General features: G+C 54.0%; 1 protein-coding gene across 1 annotated transcript; it reads right to left on the reverse strand.

The window, feature by feature from the left end:
- Positions 1–4,944: 4,944 nt before the first annotated feature.
- Positions 4,945–22,231, reverse strand: Col1a1 (collagen type I alpha 1 chain). Its single transcript, XM_020171384.2, has 51 exons — positions 22,000–22,231; positions 20,322–20,516; positions 20,194–20,225; positions 20,060–20,095; positions 19,870–19,971; positions 19,045–19,113; positions 18,760–18,804; positions 18,557–18,610; positions 18,349–18,402; positions 17,804–17,857; positions 17,653–17,706; positions 17,273–17,326; positions 17,146–17,190; positions 16,968–17,021; positions 16,812–16,856; positions 16,602–16,655; positions 16,275–16,373; positions 16,138–16,182; positions 15,948–16,046; positions 15,766–15,819; positions 15,444–15,551; positions 15,288–15,341; positions 14,902–15,000; positions 14,695–14,748; positions 14,509–14,607; positions 13,672–13,725; positions 13,417–13,470; positions 13,263–13,316; positions 13,114–13,167; positions 12,630–12,674; positions 12,440–12,538; positions 12,091–12,198; positions 11,556–11,663; positions 11,285–11,338; positions 11,087–11,140; positions 10,748–10,855; positions 10,610–10,663; positions 10,442–10,495; positions 10,142–10,303; positions 9,933–10,040; positions 9,672–9,779; positions 9,518–9,571; positions 9,304–9,411; positions 8,928–8,981; positions 8,717–8,824; positions 8,295–8,348; positions 7,838–7,945; positions 7,465–7,747; positions 7,138–7,328; positions 6,600–6,842; positions 4,945–6,477 (listed from the first exon to the last, which is right to left on the reverse strand). The coding sequence occupies exons 1-51, from the start codon at positions 22,094–22,096 to the stop codon at positions 6,331–6,333; spliced, it is 4,383 nt and encodes a 1,460-aa protein (XP_020026973.1). The 5' UTR covers positions 22,097–22,231; the 3' UTR covers positions 4,945–6,330.
- Positions 22,232–22,466: the final 235 nt, after the last annotated feature.

Below are 22,466 nucleotides of genomic sequence, written 5' to 3' on the forward strand. Positions count from 1 at the left end.
GAGAGTACAAGGCCACTTCTTCCTTCCCTCTGCTTCTCCGCCTTGCTTTGGATCCTTGGCAGTGCTTTCCTCCCTGCTCAGCTCCAAGGAGCACACAGGAGCCTGGCTGCCTGCCTGAGAGGAAGTGGCCCAGACAAGTAGCTGGGAGGGTGGCGTGACTTCAGAGAACACAGAGCTGTGCCTGGTCATACACACTCGAATGCCCAGCTGCCCAGCCGCATACAGGGAGAACACAGACAAACTTATCCCCCTAGGAAACAACCCCAACAGTTACTCCCTGCTCCCCACAATCCCTGACAAAGGTTGTGGTGTCCTGAAACCCTACCTCTACCCCAATTCAACCCTGATCCCCTCCAGTCCCATTGATGGCCTTGCCCTGGTGGCCTGATGTATAGCTTCCACCTTCATCCTAAACACAGCTCTCATGTGTGGCCTGACTCTCCAGACACTTCCTCACCACCTTCAATTGGTCAGACCTGGGGACACAGGGCACCACTTCCAGCTGGTCTCAGTTCCAGAGGCAGACTTGCCCAGATGAAACTTGAATCATGGTTCTTATGTTATCAGGGTTGCCTGAACCAGTTGAGAGTTGGTTTGGCATAAAGTGATAGTCATCCCTGCCTTGGGGTTGTGGTGAGAATTTGTGAAGGCTGGGCATGCCAGCCTCTCCCAGGAATAGGAACACAAGCACTTATACACAAGCACTCGCATGAACTCCCCAAGATGAGAGGTTCATGGGGTCTCCCTGCCCCCAAGATCCAGACTAGATGGATTCCATTTCCATTGAAGTCTTAGGAACAGTTCAATTTCTCTGTGTGAATTTAGGGTGCAGGCTCAAGTTCGCATGCTCTTTGGCATAGCTGTGCTACATAAATGTTCAGCAGGCAGCCCCTGGTCACATGGGACCATCAAGAACCTGAAATGCAGCTGGTCCAAATCAAGATTTGCTGTAAGTGTAAGGCTGAAATGATATTTGGAAGTATATTAGGTGAAATAAAAGACATTGTTAAAATTTGTTTTGACTTTTTATTTCCCTCTCCTCTACATGGCTGTCAGAGAATGAGGAGCTGTATACATGGCTCACACTCTATTTTTATGGGGCACTGCCAGTTTTGTGGCTCTTTCTGTATCTCCACTCCAGAGTCTCACTGACCCAGAACTCACCCCTTTCCTTACTTTCCACAGAACACGCCAACTCACCCAGGCCTCCTGCTTGCATCTAAGAGGTTCTGTGAAACGGAAGAGTTTGCCCTTGAACTTGAATATGTAGCTACCTTGCTCTAAAACATGCTTTGGTCCCCCTCATGGATCCATCTTCCTCTTCCTCTTTCTCTCTTCTCGGTTCTCCTCTTTCAACTGTCCTCCTTCTCAATTTCTCCACCATCTTAGGCAGGGGAATTCCCACTTTGGCCAGCACTCACACATACCAAATCTACTTCTCTCTTGACCTGGCCTTGTACATCCTCTGCACAATATTGAACTTTGTGTGTGTGTGTGTGTGTGTGTTTGTGTGTGTGTCTGTGTGTGTGTGTGTGTGTGTGTGTGTGTGTGTGTGTGTGTGTCAGGGTCCATCGCCCTTCCAGCAAGGCTAGCCTTCTTCTACGGTCTTACCTCCTGGGGTGTGGACATGTCCCCAGGACAACTGGGTACCTTCTGGAGCTCACACTCAGGAAGGAACAGAGACTTAATCCAGCACCAGGGCTCCCACTGGTATGGGGATTTCTGGGTGGTGGTCTCCTTCCACATCCAGCCTCTCCTAAGCTTTCCACAAACCTCCCTGCTCATCTCTGACATTCACACCAACAGATCCTCCTATCCTCCTATGCCTATGGACACATGTGTTTCAAACACCACAGACCATGCCCTGTTACACCTCATACAGGTCTCTTCCACTGTCCCTGTGTGTGGAAGCTGCCTCCCACATACATACGCTCATATGTGTGTTGGGCACCTGCAAACAGACACCTTGGGGTGGGTGAGCACAGAGTGAGTACATTGTCATCTACCCAAGCCCCCTCACCTATGTGAGGACCTCTCAGAGGAACCTGCCTCACTCCCTCGGCCATCATGCAGGCCTCCCAGTGTGGTTTTGTGAGCAGCCTACATAGTTCCGCTTACAGTCCCACGCACCTGCACGTTCCACATACAACCCCCTTGTCCCCCTCACACCAAGGCCCCCATGCTCCAGCTGGAAGTGTTCTTGGCTCTTGCTCCTCATCCAGCTCTGTCTTTCTAGGGGATGTCTCAACACCTGGAAACCTGAGGGTTAAGAGGCTAAAATAAAGGAGGGAAAACTCACCATATTCTGGATATAACAAATCTTGCCAGGAGATAGACGGGCTCAGGTCCCCAAAGGGACCAGGATTCTGAGAGAGCAGCAAGAGTGAAAAATCCAAACAAAGCTCTTCCAGTTCTAAAATTTCTTGTCTCTATTTGACTGAAAAATCAGCCATACGAACCTAATTCCACAAAGACAAAGGCGAGTCCCTCAGAGCAGCACTGGAAGCAGCCCTGTGTCACTGAGCAGGGGACAGTGAGGGTCTCAGGGACTGGCAGCTGTATTTATGGTAGCTGTGATGTCAGTGGAAACGAGGATTTGGGTTGGGAGTGTGGTACAATGGCTCCTTTGTCCCCCTCCCCTCCAGTCCTGTGCTTGCACTGAAACCACACATTGGCCTTGTACCACATGATACAGACACAGAACCACATGGTGTGGTACTGCAACAGGCCTGCCACCTCCACAGCCCACGTACAAGGTGCATGGACCCATGGGTACACTCGCGTATATGTAGCAAGAGGCATTCTCATTCTTGCCTAGAGCTGTGCTGCCACTAACCAAATGTGGCTATTAAAATCAATTACAATAGGAAAAGTGAGAATTGCATTCCTCTGTCACACTAGCCACATTTCAAGTGCCAGCGCAGGGCTGGCAGCACAGATACAGAACTGCTTGGCACCACAGAAAGCATTGGCCTAGAGTTGCCACCTTCATCTGGTCCCCCACAGAGCTGGTTGTCACTAACCCTTCCTCTCACACTTGCCCACACCTATGCACACTCACACCAACCCAGTGGCTTATCTCATCTTTTTGTTCTTTTGTCTCTCCAGCCCTATGTGGCACCACTGGCCTCTGTCCTGAGGGTGGAACGTGACCACAAGGCACAGTAACCATCTCTAGGTGGAGGGCTGGGAGTTTTGGGAACTGTGGGCTGAGCTTAGTCTGGGCTGGGCAGGGGAAGGGGGCTGATGAGACATTTGAACCTGGCCTGGAAGGTGGGGGTTGAGTAGGCAGAGAGAAGGGACATCAGGTATATGAAGTGGGAAGTGGGGTGCATATGTGGGGATGGCAGTTACCCTTCGGGGCTGTTATGACAGATAAGAGATGTGGAGGAGACAGTGAGTCTGGACAGGTGGACAGTGATGAGGTAGAACCTTGAATGCTGAGCTTAGGATAATTCTAGATCTCCACAGGGGTGGATAGAGATGGAGCCTAGACGTTCAGAGACCCAGGACCAGAGGTCTTGGGCAGTAGATCAGGCAGGCAGATGTCACCAAGCAGTCACTGCATTGATAAGTCCATGAATGGGCACCACACAATGCTGGACAATTTGTATATGAGTAAGTCTTCATTTATATGCTATAATTTATTATTCTCTATTAATTTCTTTTTACACAGTCCTAATGTGGTAGAAGTGCTAATGATGAATTATTAAAGGCCATAATTAGAAAGCAGAAATACTTAATGACAGCCACAGTGTGGTCTCTGCAGATGTGTCTATCTCTCTGTAGACCAAGGGAGGGACAAAGGACACAGAACATAGGCCTCTCATTCTTTTGTGGTTTGGGCCATCAGAATTTGAATGAGAGGGGGAACAGCTGTCATCTTCCTGTCTCCCTGTGTTCAGGTACCCAGTTTGCTCCACGCTTCTGACTCTGGCTCTCCATCCCCCCACTGACCGACCAGTCACCACTGTCACCATTCCCTGAGATGACGAAGTCAATCAGTCACTTTTCCTCTGGGGCCTGAGGTTCTCAGTGAGGAACAGGCAGAGGATGAGAGAAAAGAGAAGGCAGGAAGAAGGAGGAAGAGGAAGTAAGAATTGGGGGAAATAAGAAATGGAAAAGGAAAGAAATGGACAGGAGATAGGGGCTTGGCAGGATGCCTCCACAGGTCTCCCCAAGCCTAGCTGGCTGGTGTACTGGGCATGGGAAGACCAAGAGGGACCCAAGTGGCTCTATGGGGCTGAGGTCTCTGTCATTCTGGGTAGCACCCAGCAGACACTTTAACTGCAACTTTCCAAGGGCCCTAAGAGATTCTCTTGAGGGCTGGGTCCATTGCCTCCCTCTAGGGAGAGTGACCCTGGAGCATCCTTTCCCCTTGTCACCTCCCAGGCTCCTTCTCATGCAGAACTACTTGCTTCTTGAGAAGAGGAAGGGTAGGGGCCAGATGGCGATTCATGTTTGTCCAGGGAGAGGCCTTCAGAAGACCCTCCTTAGCAATCCCATGTCCGTCCTCCTTCCAGGACCCATGGGCAGCACCTCCCTCAGCCCCCCATCCTGCAGGGTGCCCACAACACGGACAGTTGATGCTCATTGATGGGCAGGTAGACCTGAGGTTTGGGTAACCTGGGACCGAAAGAGAGGTGTGTGCGAATGTGCATGAATGCGTGTGTCGCTGCACACATGGCTGCCTGTTTGGCATTGCAGGCAAGAAGAGGGTTTGGAAACATGCATGAAAGATTGCAAGAGAAGAATAAAATGGGAAAGACAAAGGGTTAAGGCTCAAGAGAGGCAAGAGGAAGAGGGAGAAACAACGACAGGATCCAGACGAGAAGGGGAAGAGAGAGCAGGGGAGACAAGGTGAGTCTACCTACCCCAAAGCCGCCTCCCCAAGCTTCCCCTCCCTTGTCTCCCAGCAAGGAAATTAGGAGGCCACTGCAGATGTGTTGGGTCATTTCCACATGCTTTATTCCAGCAATCAAAATAATTAAAAACATCTCAAATTATTATACACATACAAAATAGGTACAGAGTCTCTTGCTTCCTCCCACCCCACAGGGAAAAACTGTTTTGTGCTTTGGGAAGTCGTGCTCTGAAACCCCAATGCAGGAGAGACTAGGAGAGAGGCTCAGGATGGGTCACAGCTGTAGGAGGGGAGGATTTCAGAAGAGAGAGCGGTCAGAGAGCGACAGGCCCAGAAGTCAGAGGGGTGGAGAGAGGATGGAGAGTGAGCAGGTGGGACCTGCACCCCCTCAAGGCCCCCTATGTTAAATAGCACCGTTAGAAAAAAATTCACATGAGTCCCCAACCACAAAAAAAAAAAAAAAGAAAAAAACCCAAAGAATAAAAAAAAGGACTTTGAACAAAAGGAACAGTTTGCTGGTCTAGGGGGGCATCTCAACTTCTATAGCACCAGAGATTCCTTCCCCACCCCACCCATCACATCGATGTAGCACCTTTGATATCAAATGGGGCGCCGCTGCTCCCCCTGCCCCCTCCCTGTCCCCACACAGTTGCCCCAGTGACACAAAAAGACAAGAACGAGGTAGTCTTTCAGCAACACAATTACACAAGGCACAGAACAATCTCTCCCACCCAGCCCTGCGCACGCATGAGAGATTGACATGTTTCCCCAAATTCGATGTTTCCACTCTGCTGTGACCCTCTCTGACTCCACATCCCGGAGGGGCTGGTGGCTTCCCTGGCATTCATGGCCCCTTGAAAACAAAGTGGGGTGTGTCGCAGAGGCCACAAGGATGTCAGATAGCCAGGCTCCATCATCAGTCTGAGAGCCCCAGGTCCCCCTGAATTTGGGGGTGCTGGGTGGGGGGGTGAACTGGGGCTTGGGGGCTATTTGGATGTTTCAGCATTGCCTTTGTTTGCTGGGCAGACAATGCATTATCTCCTGTGTCTTTTGGGGAGACTTGGATTTGGGGAGCGATGGAGAGGCCCCAAGAGGGGATGGAGAAAAGAGTAGGAGAGGGTAGCACTGGGGTATCAGAAGCCCTGCGGGCAGAAAAGGACTTACCCCCACATGGGTCTTCAAGCAAGTGGACCAAGCTTCCTTTTTTAAAAAGTTATTTATTTATTCTTTTTTTTTTTTCTTTTTGGTAAGGTTGAATGCACTTTTGGTTTTTGGTCATGTTCAGTTGGTCAAAGATAAAAACTAAGTTTGAGAGATGAATGAAAAGGAAAAAAATGTTTTCCAAAGTCCATGTGAAATTGTCTCCCATTTTTTGGCTTTTTGGGGGATTCGGATTGGGTTGTTTGTTTCCAGAGTAAGGAGAGAGCGGGTTGGGTGGGAGGGAGCCAGATTGGGGTGGAGGGAGTTTACACGAAGCAGACAGGGCTAATGTCGATTCCGAATTCCTGGTCTGGGGCACCAATGTCCAAGGGGGCCACATCGATGATGGGCAGGCGGGAGGTCTTGGTGGTTTTGTATTGGATGACTGTCTTGCCCCAGGTTCCGGTGTGACTCTGGGGTGAGGGAAGACAATGGAAGAGGGCGTTACCAATGGGGGTGATGGAGCAAGGGGCACTCAGCCTGCCCCAAAGCCAAAGCACAGGGAGGCAGGCCCTGCAGGGCCTGGGGGACTCACCTTGCAGCCATCTTCTAGAGTGACATAGGTGAAGCGGCTGTTGCCCTCACCCCGCAGCTCGATCTCATTGGAGCCCTGGAGGAGCAGGGACTTCTTGAGGTTGCCAGTCTGCTGGTCCATGTAGGCCACGCTATTCTTGCAGTGGTAGGTGATGTTCTGGGAGGCCTCAGTGGACATCAGGCGCAGGAAGGTCAGCTGGATGGCCACATCAGCAGGGTCGGAGCCCTCACCGCCATATTCGAACTGTAGAGGTGGGGAGAGAATGGGGACTGAGTGATCCTGTGGTCCCTCTGGTCCCTGTCCTCCCCGCTCCAGAGTCCTCTAAGAGCATTCTCAACTAACTTTCATCTCAGAGGGGCATCACTTGCCTACAGGCACCCTGAGTCTGAGCCACTATCGAGGACCCAGTCCTCCTGCCACCCAGCCCAGCTCTGCCCCTCACACTCAGCTGAGATCCATCCTCCCCAGAACTTCACCTGCTTTCTGAGCACTGACTAGCCCATCTCCTAAAAGTGGCTCTAGGGTCCAGCTCAGGTACCTGGAATCCACCGGTCATGCTCTCGCCAAACCAGACGTGCTTCTTCTCCTTGGGGTTCTTGCTGATATACCAGTTCTTCTGGGCGACGGTGGGCTGAGTGGGATATACGCAGGTCTCACCTGTCTCCATGTTACAGAAGACCTTGATGGCGTCCAGGTTGCAGCCTTGGTTGGGATCAATCCAGTACTCTCCTGTGGTGGGATAAGACAAGGTGGAGTCAGGGGAGGTGAACACCCAGCACCATATAGGAGGTGGGGCACATAAAGGCTTTGGGATGCCTGCACAGCAGGAGGAGGAAAATGGGGCTCAGCCAGGGCAGGCCCTCACCGCTCTTCCAGTCAGAGTGGCACATCTTGAGGTCGCGGCAGGTGCGGGCAGGGTTCTTGCGACTGCCTTCAGGGCTGCGGATATTCTCGATCTGCTGGCTCAGGCTCTTGAGGGTGGTATCCACCTCGAGGTCACGGTCACGGACAACATTGGCATCATCAGCCCGGTAGTAGCGGCCACCATCGCCAGACTTCTCTTGAGGTGGCTGGGGCAAGAAGCTGAAGTCGTAACCACCGCTGGGAGGACCAGGGGGACCAGGAGGTCCAGGAGGACCGGGAGGACCCTGCACAGAGATGGAAGAGGTCAGGGATTACCGGTGTCCAAACGCTCTTGGGGTTGCAGGGCCACGAGGCAGAGGGGCAAGGCTACGTACAACAGGACCAGCATCACCAGTGCGACCACGAGGACCAGGAGGGCCAATGGGGCCGGGAAGACCATTGAGTCCATCTTTGCCAGCAGCACCAGCAGAGCCAGGAGGACCCTGGAGGGGAAGAGATCGATGCAGAAAGCCTGACAGAAAACCCAAGACAACTCCGATTCTGGATGAGCAGCCCACCACTTTCCCTCCTGGTTTTGGCTCCCAGAGCCTCACAGACCCAGTCTCAGCCTCTGTCCGCCAGAGGTACTCTCACTTATTTCCTCAGCTGAACCAGGAAACAGTTTGTGGGAGGAAGGAATGGGGAGGATAAGTCTGTAGGACTTTTCTTCCCTACTCCCATTCCCTGTCATTGCAGAGAGCTAAGGGATGCCCATGCCCCTGGCAAAAAGCCCCAGGGTGAGCCTGGGCAGGGGACCATACCCAGGAAGAGGAGATGGAAGGTGTGACTTACACGGGGACCAGCAGGACCAGAAGCTCCAGAGGGACCTTGTTCACCAGGGGAGCCCTAAAGGACAGACACAAAAGCAGTTCAGGCCCAGTGTGGGGCCAATGCAGCCTGAATGCTGGCTGGGAAGACAAGGGACAGGGTGCACCACTCCTGCCCCTTCTTTCCATGGAAATCTAGCCCCAAGGATGTTTGTATGCTGAGACTACGCCATGTTCCCTCTCTGTGCACCCAGCCCTCTCAGAAACTACTTGGAAATGTCTATAAATCTTAGGACCTTAGTCCCCACCAGGGAGAAGTCAGAATGTCTATCCATAGAGGGAAACTGAGGCAAACTCTTCTCAGCCTTTACATCACACTTTGCAGCATGGGGAGATGATAGAGAAGGCTCCATGGCAACTGGGGACTAGGAGGCTGAGCATACTCACAGGAGGGCCGGGGGGACCCTGGAGACCGGAGAAACCACGGTGACCCTTCATGCCTCTCTCGCCCTGTTCGCCTGTCTCACCCTTGTCACCACGGGGGCCTTGAGGTCCCTAGAGAGGAGCAGACAGGTTGAAGTTCTGTCGATGTTCGTTGGGATACTCTGTACATCTGGACAAGGATTCTGATGGCATGTGGTTGGTATGGGGCACTTACAGCAGGACCGCGGGAACCAGCGGGACCGATGGGGCCAGCAGGACCAGCAGGACCCTGGGGAGAGCAGAAAACATTAGATCCTCGTCAGGCGAAGCTGAGCTAGAACTGCAGGCTGAACACTTTCCTTGGCCCATATACCTCCCACTGTGGTCCTCTCTCCTGACCCCCAGATAAACCTCCCCAGAGCTACACTTCATATGAGCTGGGGCAAATCCCATTCCCTGGGAGAGATAGGGGCCTGTCTGGAAGAGAAGCCTTGAGGCTGGGTTTCCAGGGAGGCTGAAGGCCCAGACATCTTACAAGGCCTTTCTTCTCCTAGCCTGAGTAATGTCAGCTCCTTCCCTAGGCCTCTAAGCAGTGCAGTCCAGCTACTTACAGTCTCACCACGATCGCCACTCTTGCCAGCGGGACCAACGGGGCCAGGGGCACCAGGGGCACCAGGAGCACCAGGGGGTCCAGCGGGGCCACTCTCACCACGGTCACCCTGGGAGGGGTGGACAAGGAAATGTTGATCAGCCCCAGCTGAAGGTTCTAGGTTGGGGCAGGGCTGTGACAGACAGGGCTGCAGCCCTATAAAGTGGCCTTCTTACCTTGGGGCCAGGAGAGCCATCTCTTCCAGGGGAGCCTTCAGCGCCAGGAGATCCCTGCAGAGGGAGGGAAGAGAAGTCAGAGCTGGTCCAGAGAGAAGCTCAGGCACAGGCCAGCGTGGCCCTGCCACTGGCTCAAGGGCCAAGGGCTTCTCACCTCACGTCCAGATTCACCAGGAGGTCCAGCCAATCCAGGGGGGCCCATGGGCCCTGGGGGACCACGTTCGCCACTTGCTCCAGAAGGACCTTGTTTGCCGGGTTCACCCTAAAAAAGAGGAATGAGGAAGACCAGAGACAGGGCATAGGGGCTGGGGACCATCTCTATCAGATTTGTGTTCTTTGATTCCACCACCTCCACTCTACACCCCCCAAGTCCTGGAACAATTCTTTGGGACCCCCAAGATGAGGGAGCACTCACAGAGGGGCCAGGAAGACCAGGGAAGCCTCTTTCTCCTCTCTGACCGGGCAGACCGACCACACCACGCTGTCCAGCAATGCCTTGTGGCCCGGGGGTGCCAGGAGCACCCTATGGAAGGCAGACAGGGATGAGGTGCCTTACAGCAGCACAGGGACCACTTCTCGGCTCTGGATGCCTCCAGAGCTGCAGAGATCTGAGCTGGTACTTACAGCAGGTCCATCGGAACCAGGGGATCCTTTCTCGCCAGCAGGGCCAGGAGGACCAGGGGGACCAACTTCACCAGGACGTCCAGCGGGACCAGTCTCACCACGGGGACCTTTGCCACCTTCTTTGCCAACAGGGCCAGGAGGACCAGGTGGTCCAGCATTTCCCTGGATGGGGACAAGAAGGACTATCAGACTCTAGTGGCTTCTGGAACATCAGAGAGGTCTCAGGTGAGCTCACTGTCTTTCTCACACTGCATGCCAGCCACCCCCAACTCAGACCAGTGGACTCCACCAGATACTCACAGAGGGGCCGGGAGGACCGACTCGGCCAGCAGCACCAGGAAAACCAGTAGCACCCTGGCAGGAGCAAACACAAGAGTGGTCAGAGGGGAGCACCATCTTACCTAGCCCTGCCCCCTTTGAATGATGTCTGGTGGGGGGAGACTCTGCAGAGAGGTGGGTGGTACTCACAGGGGGACCAGCACTGCCACGAGCACCTTTGGGTCCAGGAGCACCAACGTTTCCCTGCAGGAGAGCATGGAGATGTGAGACTCAGGCCAGCCCTGGGAAGGCTGCAGCAGGTTGGGGCGACAAAGGTGAGAGACTCACAATGGGACCAGGGGGCCCAGCAGGGCCAGCAGGGCCAGGAGGACCAGCATCACCTTTAGCACCAGCATCACCAGGTTCGCCTTTAGCACCAGGTTGACCATCAGCACCCTGGGCAGGAGGGAGAGTGGAGAGTGAAGAGGACAGGGCAGCCAGGGAACAGGGGGGCCCACTGGGCTGGGGGAGGGGAAACAGCTAGAGACAGGGAGACACTTAGGAGGAAAACAATCCCTCCCACCCTTCTCCCACCACTTAGGCTGACATCTCTGTGCTCATTTAGTCACCTAAGATCCCATCCCCTATAGCTCAGTTGGTGATCTTGGAAGAGATCTTGGTACTCACAGGGGGGCCAGCGAAGCCAGCAGGGCCAGGGGGACCAGGCTCACCACGGTCTCCCTAGAAGAAAAGGAGGCACGTTGTAGAGCCCTAACATCTGCGAAGATGAGGAGGGGATACGGTAGAGGGGCAGGGGAGGAGGACAAAAAGAAGGCAAGAGGAGAAAGGCTGAGTGTGAGTCTTAATAGTGTCTTCTGTACTTACAGGGGCACCACGGGCTCCGGTGGGACCAGCAGGGCCACTGGGACCAGTTTCACCCTGAGAGGGAGGGACAAGAGTTCAGGCTCAGGGTGCCACCCTGAACACTCCTGGCAGACAACACCAGCAGTGCCTCCCTTCCCTTCTGGTCCCTCCCGCTTCCTGGGTCACGAGCTTGGCAAGACCAGGGCTGTCTATCCCACAGAACCACACCTGGGCTTGCTGGGGAAGTTGTATGTTAGGGAAGAAGATGGGGAAGTAGCCAACAGCCACTCACCTTGTCACCAGGGGCACCAGCAGGACCAGGAGGACCAATGGGGCCAGTCAGACCACGGACGCCATCTTTGCCAGGAGAACCATCAGCACCTTTGGGACCAGCATCACCCTAAAAACAGGGAAAAGCCTGAGACTTCCAGTGTGGGGCCAGGAAGTGACCTGTAGTGTTCTGCTTATGTCTGGAACCCCTAGAGAGGCCCTCCCCACCTGTGCCAAGGATGCAAGATCTTTTCAGGGGAAAAGATGCCTGCCTGGGAATTCAGCAGAATGTAGGTTAAGAGGCCCCTGGCTTGTATAGGGGGATGAATCAAGGAACTTCCATCAAAGAAATGCCCCACCTCATCACCATAGTAACTCACGGTGAGAAGAGCCTGGACCACAGGCAGAGGATTCACCAGCAAAGCAGACAGAGGGGAAGAAGGGAGGGTTAAAGAGAAGTGGGAAAGGTCTTGGGGGAGAAAAGACACTGGAAGATCCAAAGCAGGGAGGGAGATGGGGGCCACAAAGGACTCACTTGAGAGGGAAGCTTGACTTACTCTGTCACCCTTAGGGCCTGGAAGACCAGCTGCACCACGTTCACCAGGCATTCCCTGAAGACCAGGGGCGCCCTGGCTACCGGGAGCTCCAGGGGCACCAGCATCACCCTATGTGTAAACCGAAAGACTGGAGTGAGGCCTGGAGTCCCAGAAGTAGCTCAAAGCTCTAAGCCCCCACTTAGTGTCTCCAGGATTGGTTCCAAGGCCAAAGACAAGTGCCAGTGAGAGGCCAGACTTACAGCCCAGACTTTAGCCTGCCTATGGGCCTCCACCTTTGTCTTATCCCCCACCCTCCATAACTCCAAGGCTGTAGTCACAGCCATCAACCCCTTTCCTAGATTGTTCTTACCTTGGCACCATCATTGCCGGGAGCACCATTGGATCCGCGGGGACCAGCAGGACCAGGGGGGCCTTGCACACCACGTTCACCAGGAAAACCTCTCTCGCCCTATAAGGGAAGGATAGGGCAAATGATGGCTGCTCCAGAGACAAGCCCAAGCCCAGGACATGGTGATAGGAGCAAGAGTGACTCTACTTACTCTTGCTCCAGAGGGGCCAGGGGCTCCAAGGTCTCCAGGAACACCCTGGGGATGGGGGAGAGGAGCAACAGTGAGCAAAACATAGCTGGGTCCTCCTCATGTCCCTCTTTCTGAGGGCTGGCCCTCAGGGCCCATAATTAGAGATAACCCCTTCTGAGCAAGGGATTTTCCCAAATAGCCCCTCTACTTCCTCCTCAAGAGGAGTCAAGGACCTCCTTCTTCTCCAAACTTATAATCAGAAGGCTGAGGGAAGGGCAGAATATTCCAGCAGTTCATAAAAGAAGTTACCTCTAGCAGCCATGTAGCAACTTCCAGATCATATCATACAGCTAGCTCCTTGCTTCCTTTCATGTAACTCCCTTCATTGTAAGAAGTCCTTCCTGGTGTCTAATCTCTATCCTTCTAGCTGGTTAGCTAGGGGCTGTAGCCTGTCCCTCTGTATTTCCTGCATCCCCCACCTCTCTGGCCAGTTGTTGCCACATACCTGTTCACCAGGTTTGCCTGCTTCACCAGAAGGACCAGCGGGGCCAGGGAGACCCTGTAGGTGGGAAATAAAGGAGGGAAGAGGTAAGGTCTAGAATCTAGAAGAGATTTCACTTCCCTGAAAATCCTCTGGCAGCCATGAGGCCTCACCTGGAATCCGGGGGAGCCAGCAGGGCCTTGTTCACCTCTCTCACCAGCGGGACCCTATCAAAAGAGAGGATGCTGCGCTCATGGGTATTCTCAGGAGAGGAGGGGAAGGTCTCCCTTTGCCTGCTGCCCAGGCTTCACAGTCAGGGACACTTACAGCAGGGCCAGGAGGTCCCTGAGCTCCAGCTTCTCCATCTTTGCCAGCGGGACCCTGTGTGGGGGAAGGTAAAGAACTCAGGGTGGCAAAGGAGGTGGAAGAACTGCAAGAAAGGGCACAGTGGGTGGGGCCTGGGGCTCCGGGACAAAGCAGATCTCACGAGAGGATTCTTCTGATGACCTGGCAAGGGCCATGACAGTGCATGTGTCATGGACAGGGGCAGAAAGGAGACAGAGACTCAAAGGAGATACTTACAACAGCACCAGGGGGTCCAGGAACACCTCGCTCTCCAGCTTTGCCGGGCTCTCCCTGTGAAGAAAGAGTCGGGACTGAGGACCGAAGGAGAAGTTGGGTACTCCTGATCACTTTGAGTGGAACTTTTTCTGGTACTACCAGGGATTTACCTGAGGGTCTTATGATTACTAGGCAGGTGCTCCACCATTGAGTCATGCTCCCAGGCCTTTTGCGTTTTAGTTTATTTCGAGATGGGGTCTTGCACTAACTTGACCTAGGCTGCTCTTGAACCATGCTCCTCCTACATCCACCTCTGACTAGGTAGGATTACAGGTATGCACTATCATGCCCAGCTACAGTGGAACTTTTTCAAAGGGCTTTCTTTTCAGAAAGACTTCAGGCTGTGTACAAATTTGACCTCTTGGGAATGCCTTGCTGGCTTCCAGTGCTTGGTCCTTCAGCCTCCCTCCAAATCAGATGACTTTTCAGTCTCCTTTTCCTTCTTTCTCTCCCTTTCCTTCTTCCTGTTACACGCCTGCAGTGACCTGAACTGCAAAGGACTGTCATCTCTTCTGGGATCTCTTCTTGAACCTCAAAGAACCCACCAAATTTAGGGCTATCACATAAAAGACCTATCCTATCTGTGTGTGGGAAGTATTTATTTCCAGGGACAGAGCAATGATCATGAAGCCAGGAGAAATCTCTCCTTTTACTGATGGGAAGACTAAGGTCCAGAAAGGGGAAGTGAGAGGCCCAAGGTCACACAGCAAGTCAGCAGACCTGGAGCCACAGCCCAGGACTCTCATCCCCAGGGTGTGCCTATTCCTGGTTCTGCATCATTCCACACTGAATACTCACAGCAGCACCTTTAGGTCCAGGGAATCCCATCACACCAGCCTGACCACGAGCACCAGGGGGACCTGCAGGTCCAGGACGTCCATCTTGACCAGCGGGACCCTGAGGATAGGAGGCACAAAGGAGGTGGTGAGGACTGAGGTGGGCAGACAGGACGGTGGTAGGGGGTCCAGGGGAAGAAATACTTACAGGGGGGCCAGTTTTGCCATCAGGACCAGGGCTTCCAGGGCTGCCAGTCAGACCCTAAGGGGAGGCAGAGGTGTGAGTAGGGGTGAGGGAGAAAGATGATTTGGGCAGGACTCTGAAAGGCAGACCCATGGGCTGGTCCAACGTTCCTCATCCCAGACTCCACAGGACAGGCAGGGTCCTGGCCAAGCTTGGCTGAGGGGCTCTCACCTTAGCGCCAGGCAGACCAGCTTCACCGGGGCGACCAGCTTCACCAGGAGAACCTTTGGGGCCAGCAGGACCAGGAGAACCACGTTCACCAGCGGGACCCTGGTTAGAGGAAAGTCACAGAGAAAATTATGGTCTTAAGCCTGGGCCTCTTTGCTAGGGGACAGTGTCCTCTTCCTTCTGGGGGATGGGGATAGGGGAGGTGGGCATTGAGGTGGGCTTTGAGGGCCATTGGTGGGGACAGGATGCCAAAGTAAGAGCAAATGTGAAAAGAAAGAAGGGCGCACTAATGACTGGAGGTAGCATTGGGAGGGGGCTGACTGCACTGCAAGAGGTAGGTGAAGGCCAGAGAGTAGCGGGTCAGCCTCTCCACCATGAAGAGAAGTTACCTTGGGACCAGCAACACCATCTGCGCCAGGGAAACCACGGCTACCAGGTCCACCCTGCAGGAGGAGAGGTGGTCAGTGAATTCAGAGACACTCACCTCCGGGGCACTGGGCAGACACTGGGGGTAGAGAAGAGGAGGGGTGGCAGGGGGCACTTACACGCTCGCCAGGGGGTCCAGGCAGGCCAGCAGGTCCAGGTTCACCTCTAGCTCCTCTCTTTCCTTCTTCCCCAGCAGGGCCAGGTGGTCCTTGAACACCAACAGGACCCTGGAGTAGGCAGAGGAGGGGGTGGCCTTGGTGAGGGGCTATCTTGGAGCTGTCTCCAGAGTCTGGCTGATGCTTGCCTCCAGCACCAGGGCTTAAGGACATGGGACATGGACTCCTCCAGCAGATGAGGAGGTCTCCCTTCCTCCCTGGATCTCTCTTAAGGGGTTCCCAGGTCCCAGGGGCTGAGCTGTAAGAAGAATGGTAGGGGACTTACAGGCTCTCCTTTGGCACCAGTGTCTCCTTTGTTGCCGGGAGCACCAGGTTCACCCTGTGTGGGGGGAAGGAGGAGAGGATGAACTGAGAGTTGGGGTGCTCAGCTGGCCTGCAAATTCATACTCCCTAGAAGGGGCTGCACTGGAGGAAGTGCACAGGCAGAAAGGAGAGGTTTCTACTTACACTGTTACCCTTGGGACCAGGAGGGCCGCTGGGGCCCTGGGGTCCTGAGGGGCCTCGGGCACCAGGGAAGCCAGGAGCACCAGCAATACCAGGAGCACCCTATGGGAAGCAGAATAGACAGCTGAACCAGGGCGGAGGGCAGGGGACAGTTGCACACAGGGGTGGGCCTGAGGTAGGGCAGGAGACTTACATTGGCACCTTTAGCACCGGGCTGTCCATCAGCACCAGGGTTTCCCTGTAGCCCAGAGAAAGGAGGGTGAGTGACAGGCAGGGACTCTGAGGTTGAAAAGTGGCACAGGGGGCACTAAGGGGAAGGGAGACACTTACAGCGGGGCCAGCAGCACCAGCAGGGCCAGGGGGGCCAGGCTCACCACGCACACCCTGGGGACCTTCAGAGCCTCGGGCTCCTTGGGGACCAGCTTCACCCTGGATTAGGGGAAAGAACACATCAGAAACCATTGTGGAGAGCCCAACTTTACCTCTAAATGGCAGGAGGAGGGAGAGACAGTGACAGCAGACTCTTAAGAGCTGAGAAGGGGACCTCAGGACAGGATTAGGGAATGAGCTTCTCTCTTGCCATTGTGGTTTGGGGAGAAAGAGACATCCAGCCTTTGGCCTGTGAGAGCTGTGCTCAGAAGAGGACAGGGGTCTCACCTTAGCACCAACAGCACCAGGGAAGCCAGGAGGACCAGCGGGGCCAGTGGGACCCTGTGGATGAAACGCAGAGTTAGCCGCAAGGCACATCCTAGGACGGAAAAGGTCCTAGCTGTCAGACTAACACGGCCCGCTGCTGGTGTCAGCAGCATGTGCTGATGCTAAGACCCCTCCCCGCTTCCAGGCCCTGAAGTAGGAAGCCATACTCACGGGGGGCCCAGCAGCACCAGTAGCACCATCGTTTCCGCGTGCACCCTGTAAGAGAGGGATGCGCCGTTATGTTCACTGAGTGCTAGCCAATCCCTGCAACTCCTGGGGAGATCTGTCCAGACCGCAGCAATTCTCCTGGGGGCCAGGAGTACTTACAGCAGGGCCGGGGGCTCCAGGGCGACCTCTCTCACCAGGAAGACCACGGGGGCCCTGACAACCAAAACAAGAAGAGCCAGGTGAGCAGGGAATGGGGGGACAGACAACCCCTAGCACCCAAGCCTCTGTCTAGCCCCTACATCTGGCTTCTACTCCTTCTAGAAGTTGGCAAACTCACCATTTGGCCAGGAGCTCCATTTTCACCAGGACTGCCAGGCTCACCCTACAGGACAAAGAACAAAGTGAGTAATTTGTGCATAGTGGGTCTTTAGGAAGGGGTGGGGAGGACCAGGATGTTCTTTTACCTTGGGACCAGCAGGACCAGAATCTCCCTTGGCACCATCCAAACCACTGAAACCCTAAGAAAGGAAGAAGAGACAAAGTGAAACCTTGCGGAGGGAGTGCATCACTTTGACACTATCCAGATCTGAGGAGCTTGGGAGGTCACCTCAACCATACCCCTCTCTCTGAGCTAAGACTAGACCGGAACTAGCCCAACATTTCATCTGGTCCCTGATGGACTTCTTTCCCATGGAAGGAAGTTCTTTCAGATATCTTCTGTATATCCCTTGGGACTTCTAAAGCTGCTACCCACCATGATACACACCAGGATCTTTCAGGGAAGGGTCTGACATGGTGGGATGCCTGGGACTTTAGGATTTTAGATGACTTAAAGGGGACTCACTCTGTGTCCCTTCATCCCAGGAAGGCCAGCTGTTCCAGGTAATCCTCGAGCACCCTGGAGAGAAAAGCAAAGTTGGTCAAGGAAAGGCCTTTAGAATCCAATACAAGCTCCTGCATGCAGCGAAGCTCTGAAATGTCACTCTCTTGCTCACCTGAGGCCCAGGAGGTCCACGCTCACCAGGACGACCAGGTTTGCCAGCTTCCCCCTAGAGGGAGAGAAAAGCCCATTGTGCCCACGCTCGGGGCTGGGAAAGAGTGGAAGGTCCCTGTTTTCTTGGGATTGCTGAAGGTCAGGTTTAGGGGCTCGGAATTTTACTTTGAATCTAGAGTTCAGTTTAGATCTACCATGAAACACTTGTTTATTGAGATTTGAGTCCCCCCAAAAGAATTTCTGTTTCTGTCATCGTCATTTTAATTCACCATCTATACACTCACGGTGCTGGGCCTGAGGAATCATTTACTCTGAGGGATGTAGTTGTGGACTGCCTTATGGTGACTGGGACGAGGGAAGAAACTGTCACCCCAGCTGGGCAAATGGGAAAGCATCCCACTAAGGGTAAAGATCATTGATTCAGGGCAGTCCCATATACCAGGGAGAACTTTCTCTCCTTCCTCTGGGTATCAGCCCCAAAGATGGTGGGACACTAACCCACGAAGACCTTGGAGTCACATAGTATCCTATCCTGGTGCTACTTACATCATCTCCGTTCTTGCCAGGGGGTCCTGGGGGACCTCGGGGACCCATGGGACCCTAGAGGACATAGGAGGAGAGGTGGTTAGAGTCCCCAGGATAAGGAAAAAAGAAGGCGAAGGCTGGGGTTGGAAAGAGGAGGTGAGGAAGTTCTCAGGTGGAGAGTAGTCCATGTGCCTATAGAGGAAGGTGTATCCACATAGACAGTGCTTACTGATGCTCCAGGCTCGCCGGGCTCACCAGGGGGGCCTTGAAAACCTTGGGGACCCTGGAGAACAAGAAGAGAAGGGTGGGGTCAGAAAGGCAGGTGCCAAGCTGCCCCCATCTGACCAAGACATCTTTGCTAGCCTTCCCTGGCCTCATCCCAACCTTCCCTCCAACAATCCCAAGGCCAAGTTGGTATATGAAGATACTTACAGGTGCGCCAGGGGGGCCAGGGAGACCTCGAGGACCAGAGGGACCCTACAGAAGGAAAAGAAAAGGGGTGAGTCATGGTGACACCGGTGTCATGAGAGTGTCTTGCTATTCTCCATGGGTTCCTGTTGGGACCACAGCTGTTCTGCCTCCTCTCTTGACTCTGAGGTCCCAAAAGTCTTTAATACCCCCTTCCAAGCCATCTGTGCCACCCCATATGCCCATCACTGCCCATCTCCTTTGGATTCCCATCCTCTTCCATATTCTCTGCTCCCCCTAGTGGCTCACCATGGGGCCAGGCACAGAAACGCCACCTGATTTCTCGTCATAGCCATAAGACATCTGAGGAGCGAAGTTCTAGAAAAATCAGAAAGAGTGCATGAGAAATCAGTGTCAGGACAGTAAATTGAAGGCAGAAGACGTCATCAATAATGGGACAAGCTGACATCATGTGTTTCCTGATGTGACATACTAATAAGACAATATTGCCTGTGAGATATTCCTGTCAAAAAGATATCAACCGAATCTAATCTGATCAGACAATGCCAAACTAAGGGACAGTCTACAAAATAACTGGCCTCTGTGAAAAAACTAGACTCTTCAAAAACTTTCAGTGTTGTGAAAAACAAAGAAGGTCTCGGGAACAGTGTACATTCATGGAAATTAAAGAGCTACGACAATTAAGTATGATTCATGATCCTGGATAGGACCTTGGATCAGGAGGAAAATATGCCATAATGGGTGTTTTGGGGACATTGGTGAAATTTGAATATGGACTATATTTTAGATAACAGTCTTGGATCGATGTCAAATTTAATCACAGTGCTAAGGTCACATAAGAGAATGCTCTTATTTGTAGGAAACCAGTATCAGATGCAAAGAATGTACCATCACCCCTGGTGGTACAGGAAAAAAAATGATGTGTGTGTAAACAGAGGCTGGTAAAGCAGATGTGACAAACTGTTAAGGGTAAATGAAAGTTTTTTGTACTACTCTTGCAACTTTTCTGAAGGTTTGAGATCATTTCAAAATATAATGTCACCTGCCAAAAAACAATCAAAACGGGGAGAGGGAACACACAAAGCCTTCCCCATGAGTCTTCACTCCACTTACTCCTCCGAGGCCAGGGGGTCCGGGAGGTCCAGGGGGTCCGGGAGGGCCGGGAAGTCCAGGCTGTCCAGGAATGCCATCTCGTCCAGGGGGGCCGGAGGGTCCCTGCACCGGGAGAGCGCAGGGCCGGATGAGCATAGGCCGGAGCCACGCCCACCTCCAGTTTCCAAAGCCCAGAGAGTGCAAAGCTTACCCTTGGGCCTCGGGGGCCAGTGTCTCCCTTGGGTCCCTATGTGATTGAGGGAGAAGAAACAAGAGGCTGGTTAGAGAAAGGAGGGCAGTGAGTCGTCAGGGACGCGATGGCAAAAGTCAAGGGCAGGGGATTACCTCAACTCCTTGGCCTCCTTGGTCTGGTGTTACTGGGGAGAGAAGAGGCGGCAGTTAGAGGCAGGTTTGCCAGACGCAGGCGAGGAAATGACCCTGACCTCCCTAGGTCCCGGCCCCGAACCATTTACCCGAGTGTTCAACACAAACAGGACAGCACTCGCCGTCAAGGATTTGGGGTTCCAGACAGTCAAAGACGTTTTCGCATATCACGTCATCACACAACGTTGTGCCGTTGTTGCAGATACAGACTAGGCAGGGTTCGGGTTTCCACGTTTCGTTGTTAGGGTGCCTGATGCCATCGTGTATGCAGCTGATTTGGGGGACTGGGCAAAGTAGGAGAAGACGAGGGCTCTGGGCGGCGCTCGAGACCCCATTTTGGGGTGCACCAGCCCTACTGGCCCTTTCCCTCTAACACGCAGATTTTCCACTTCCCGCCTCCTCCCTCCTTTTTTCTTTCCCCAAATTCTTAAATGTTGGTCTGCTCCGCATCAGCCCCAGTGACAGCGCCGCGGCTCCTGGCCAAGGAGGCTATAACTCTTCCCAGTTCTCAGGAATTTAAACAAAGCTTTAGGCTGGGGTTGCTTCCAAATTCAACCTCAGGCCATGGGCGTTGAAGCCAAGTGAAATAAAAAGCAATAGGGGGTGGAGGAGGGCGGCGTGGAGGAGGGGCCCCATCCAGAGAGCAGGCTCAGGGCAGTGGTTTTGCTTAGAGTGGGAAGAGGGAGTGGGCGGAGAGACTAGGGGTTCCCGCCCTCGTTCCGCCCCTATTCCCAGAGCAGGTGGGATGGCGTGAGCCAGGCCAGAATGGAGAGGGGCGGGTTCGAGTGGGGTCCCATCCATACGTTTAAATGTATCCCTAGAGCAGGATACATACTAACTTCCAGGTCTCATATATCTTAAAGCTTGCTCTCGGGGCTAACCTCACCCCCACCCCCCAAACCAGCCAGTGCTTCTGGGTCACTCAGCCACAGACCAAAAAGTCCACAAATAGTAATGGTTAGTTAACCACGCCCACGGCGCTAGCATCTACTAAGAGAGCCACTAGGTGGCGGGCAACACTAAGCAATGGGGACGCAGCTGGGTCAATTCCCTCGCACTGGCTACTTCTTTTAAAAGCAGAGATCACCCCATCCCTGGTTTTATTTTCCAGATCTAGAGGTGGGAGTCCACGCCGAGCAATTATCCCGGTCTTCCCGCTCCAGTTCGCGCGCGGTAAAGTGGTGTACCAGGACACGCAGTGTTCGGTGTTGATCAGCAGGGGGCGCAAGGACCCCGCCCTGTCAAGTCTGAGCCAAACTTTCTCATCCTTTAACCCGCCCACTCTGTTCTCCACCCCCCCTCCAGCCCAGCACCCCGCGGTCCCAGGAACACTGTCTAGCCTGCAGAGAGGGCAAACAATCTTTCCTTATGAATCATCCCACAGTCTTCTGATCGCTTTTGCATGTTGGAGCTAGGGCTTCAAATCCCCAGCTCGGCGACCCTATCCCATCTTCGACGTGCTGTGCCCCCACCCATGCACAGATCTTCACTTTCCCTCTTGTACTCCCATGCGTGAGATTTCCTCCTGCACCACCTCACCTCGCGCTTCAACCTCACTTCCCACTCTTGGGAGGGAGGTGTTCATCCTCATCCTCATCCCAGAGTGAACTCCCTCTTCTCCCAGGGCGCCGAGGAGGAGCCCCACCATCTCCCTTCTATTCCTGAGTCTTCTCAGCAGCCCGAGTTTCCATTTAAGCCACGGCGGCGGAGGCCAAGCTCAGAACGCGACACCAAGAAGCCTTGGACTCCCAAAAGTTTGGAACTTACTGTCTTCCTGTTGGCGCAAGACTTCCTCTTGGCCGTGCGTCTGGAGGGCGGTGGCCGCTAAGAGGAGCAGGAGCCGGAGGTCCACAAAGCTGAACATGTCTAGACCCTAGACATGTAGACTCTTTGCGGCTGGGGTTAGGGGTTAGCGTCGGCTCATGCGTGGCCTCACTCTCCGCGTGCCTCCTGCTCCGTCCCCCGAGGAGAAACTCCGGTCTGCTCTGACGACTGGCCTGGGCCCCTTTTATACCATCCTGAGGGAGAGCTAGGAGGAACCCTGCCCCTTGGAGAGGGGGAGCCGGCTGCCCGTCCCCCAGCCAATCAGAGTTGCCTGGCCCGGCCCCCAATTTGGAACAGAGATGGGGAGGAGGAGGGAAAGGAAGGGAAGGGAGTCCACCCGACATCACCCCCCTTTGCAGGTCTGTCTCCCAGCCCCCCAGACCAGCTTGGGCCAGAGATGCTGCCGCTGG

The sequence above is a fragment of the Castor canadensis genome, chromosome 11 (genome assembly GCF_047511655.1).
Source record: "Castor canadensis chromosome 11, mCasCan1.hap1v2, whole genome shotgun sequence".
In the NCBI taxonomy this organism is placed as follows: domain Eukaryota; kingdom Metazoa; phylum Chordata; class Mammalia; order Rodentia; family Castoridae; genus Castor; species Castor canadensis.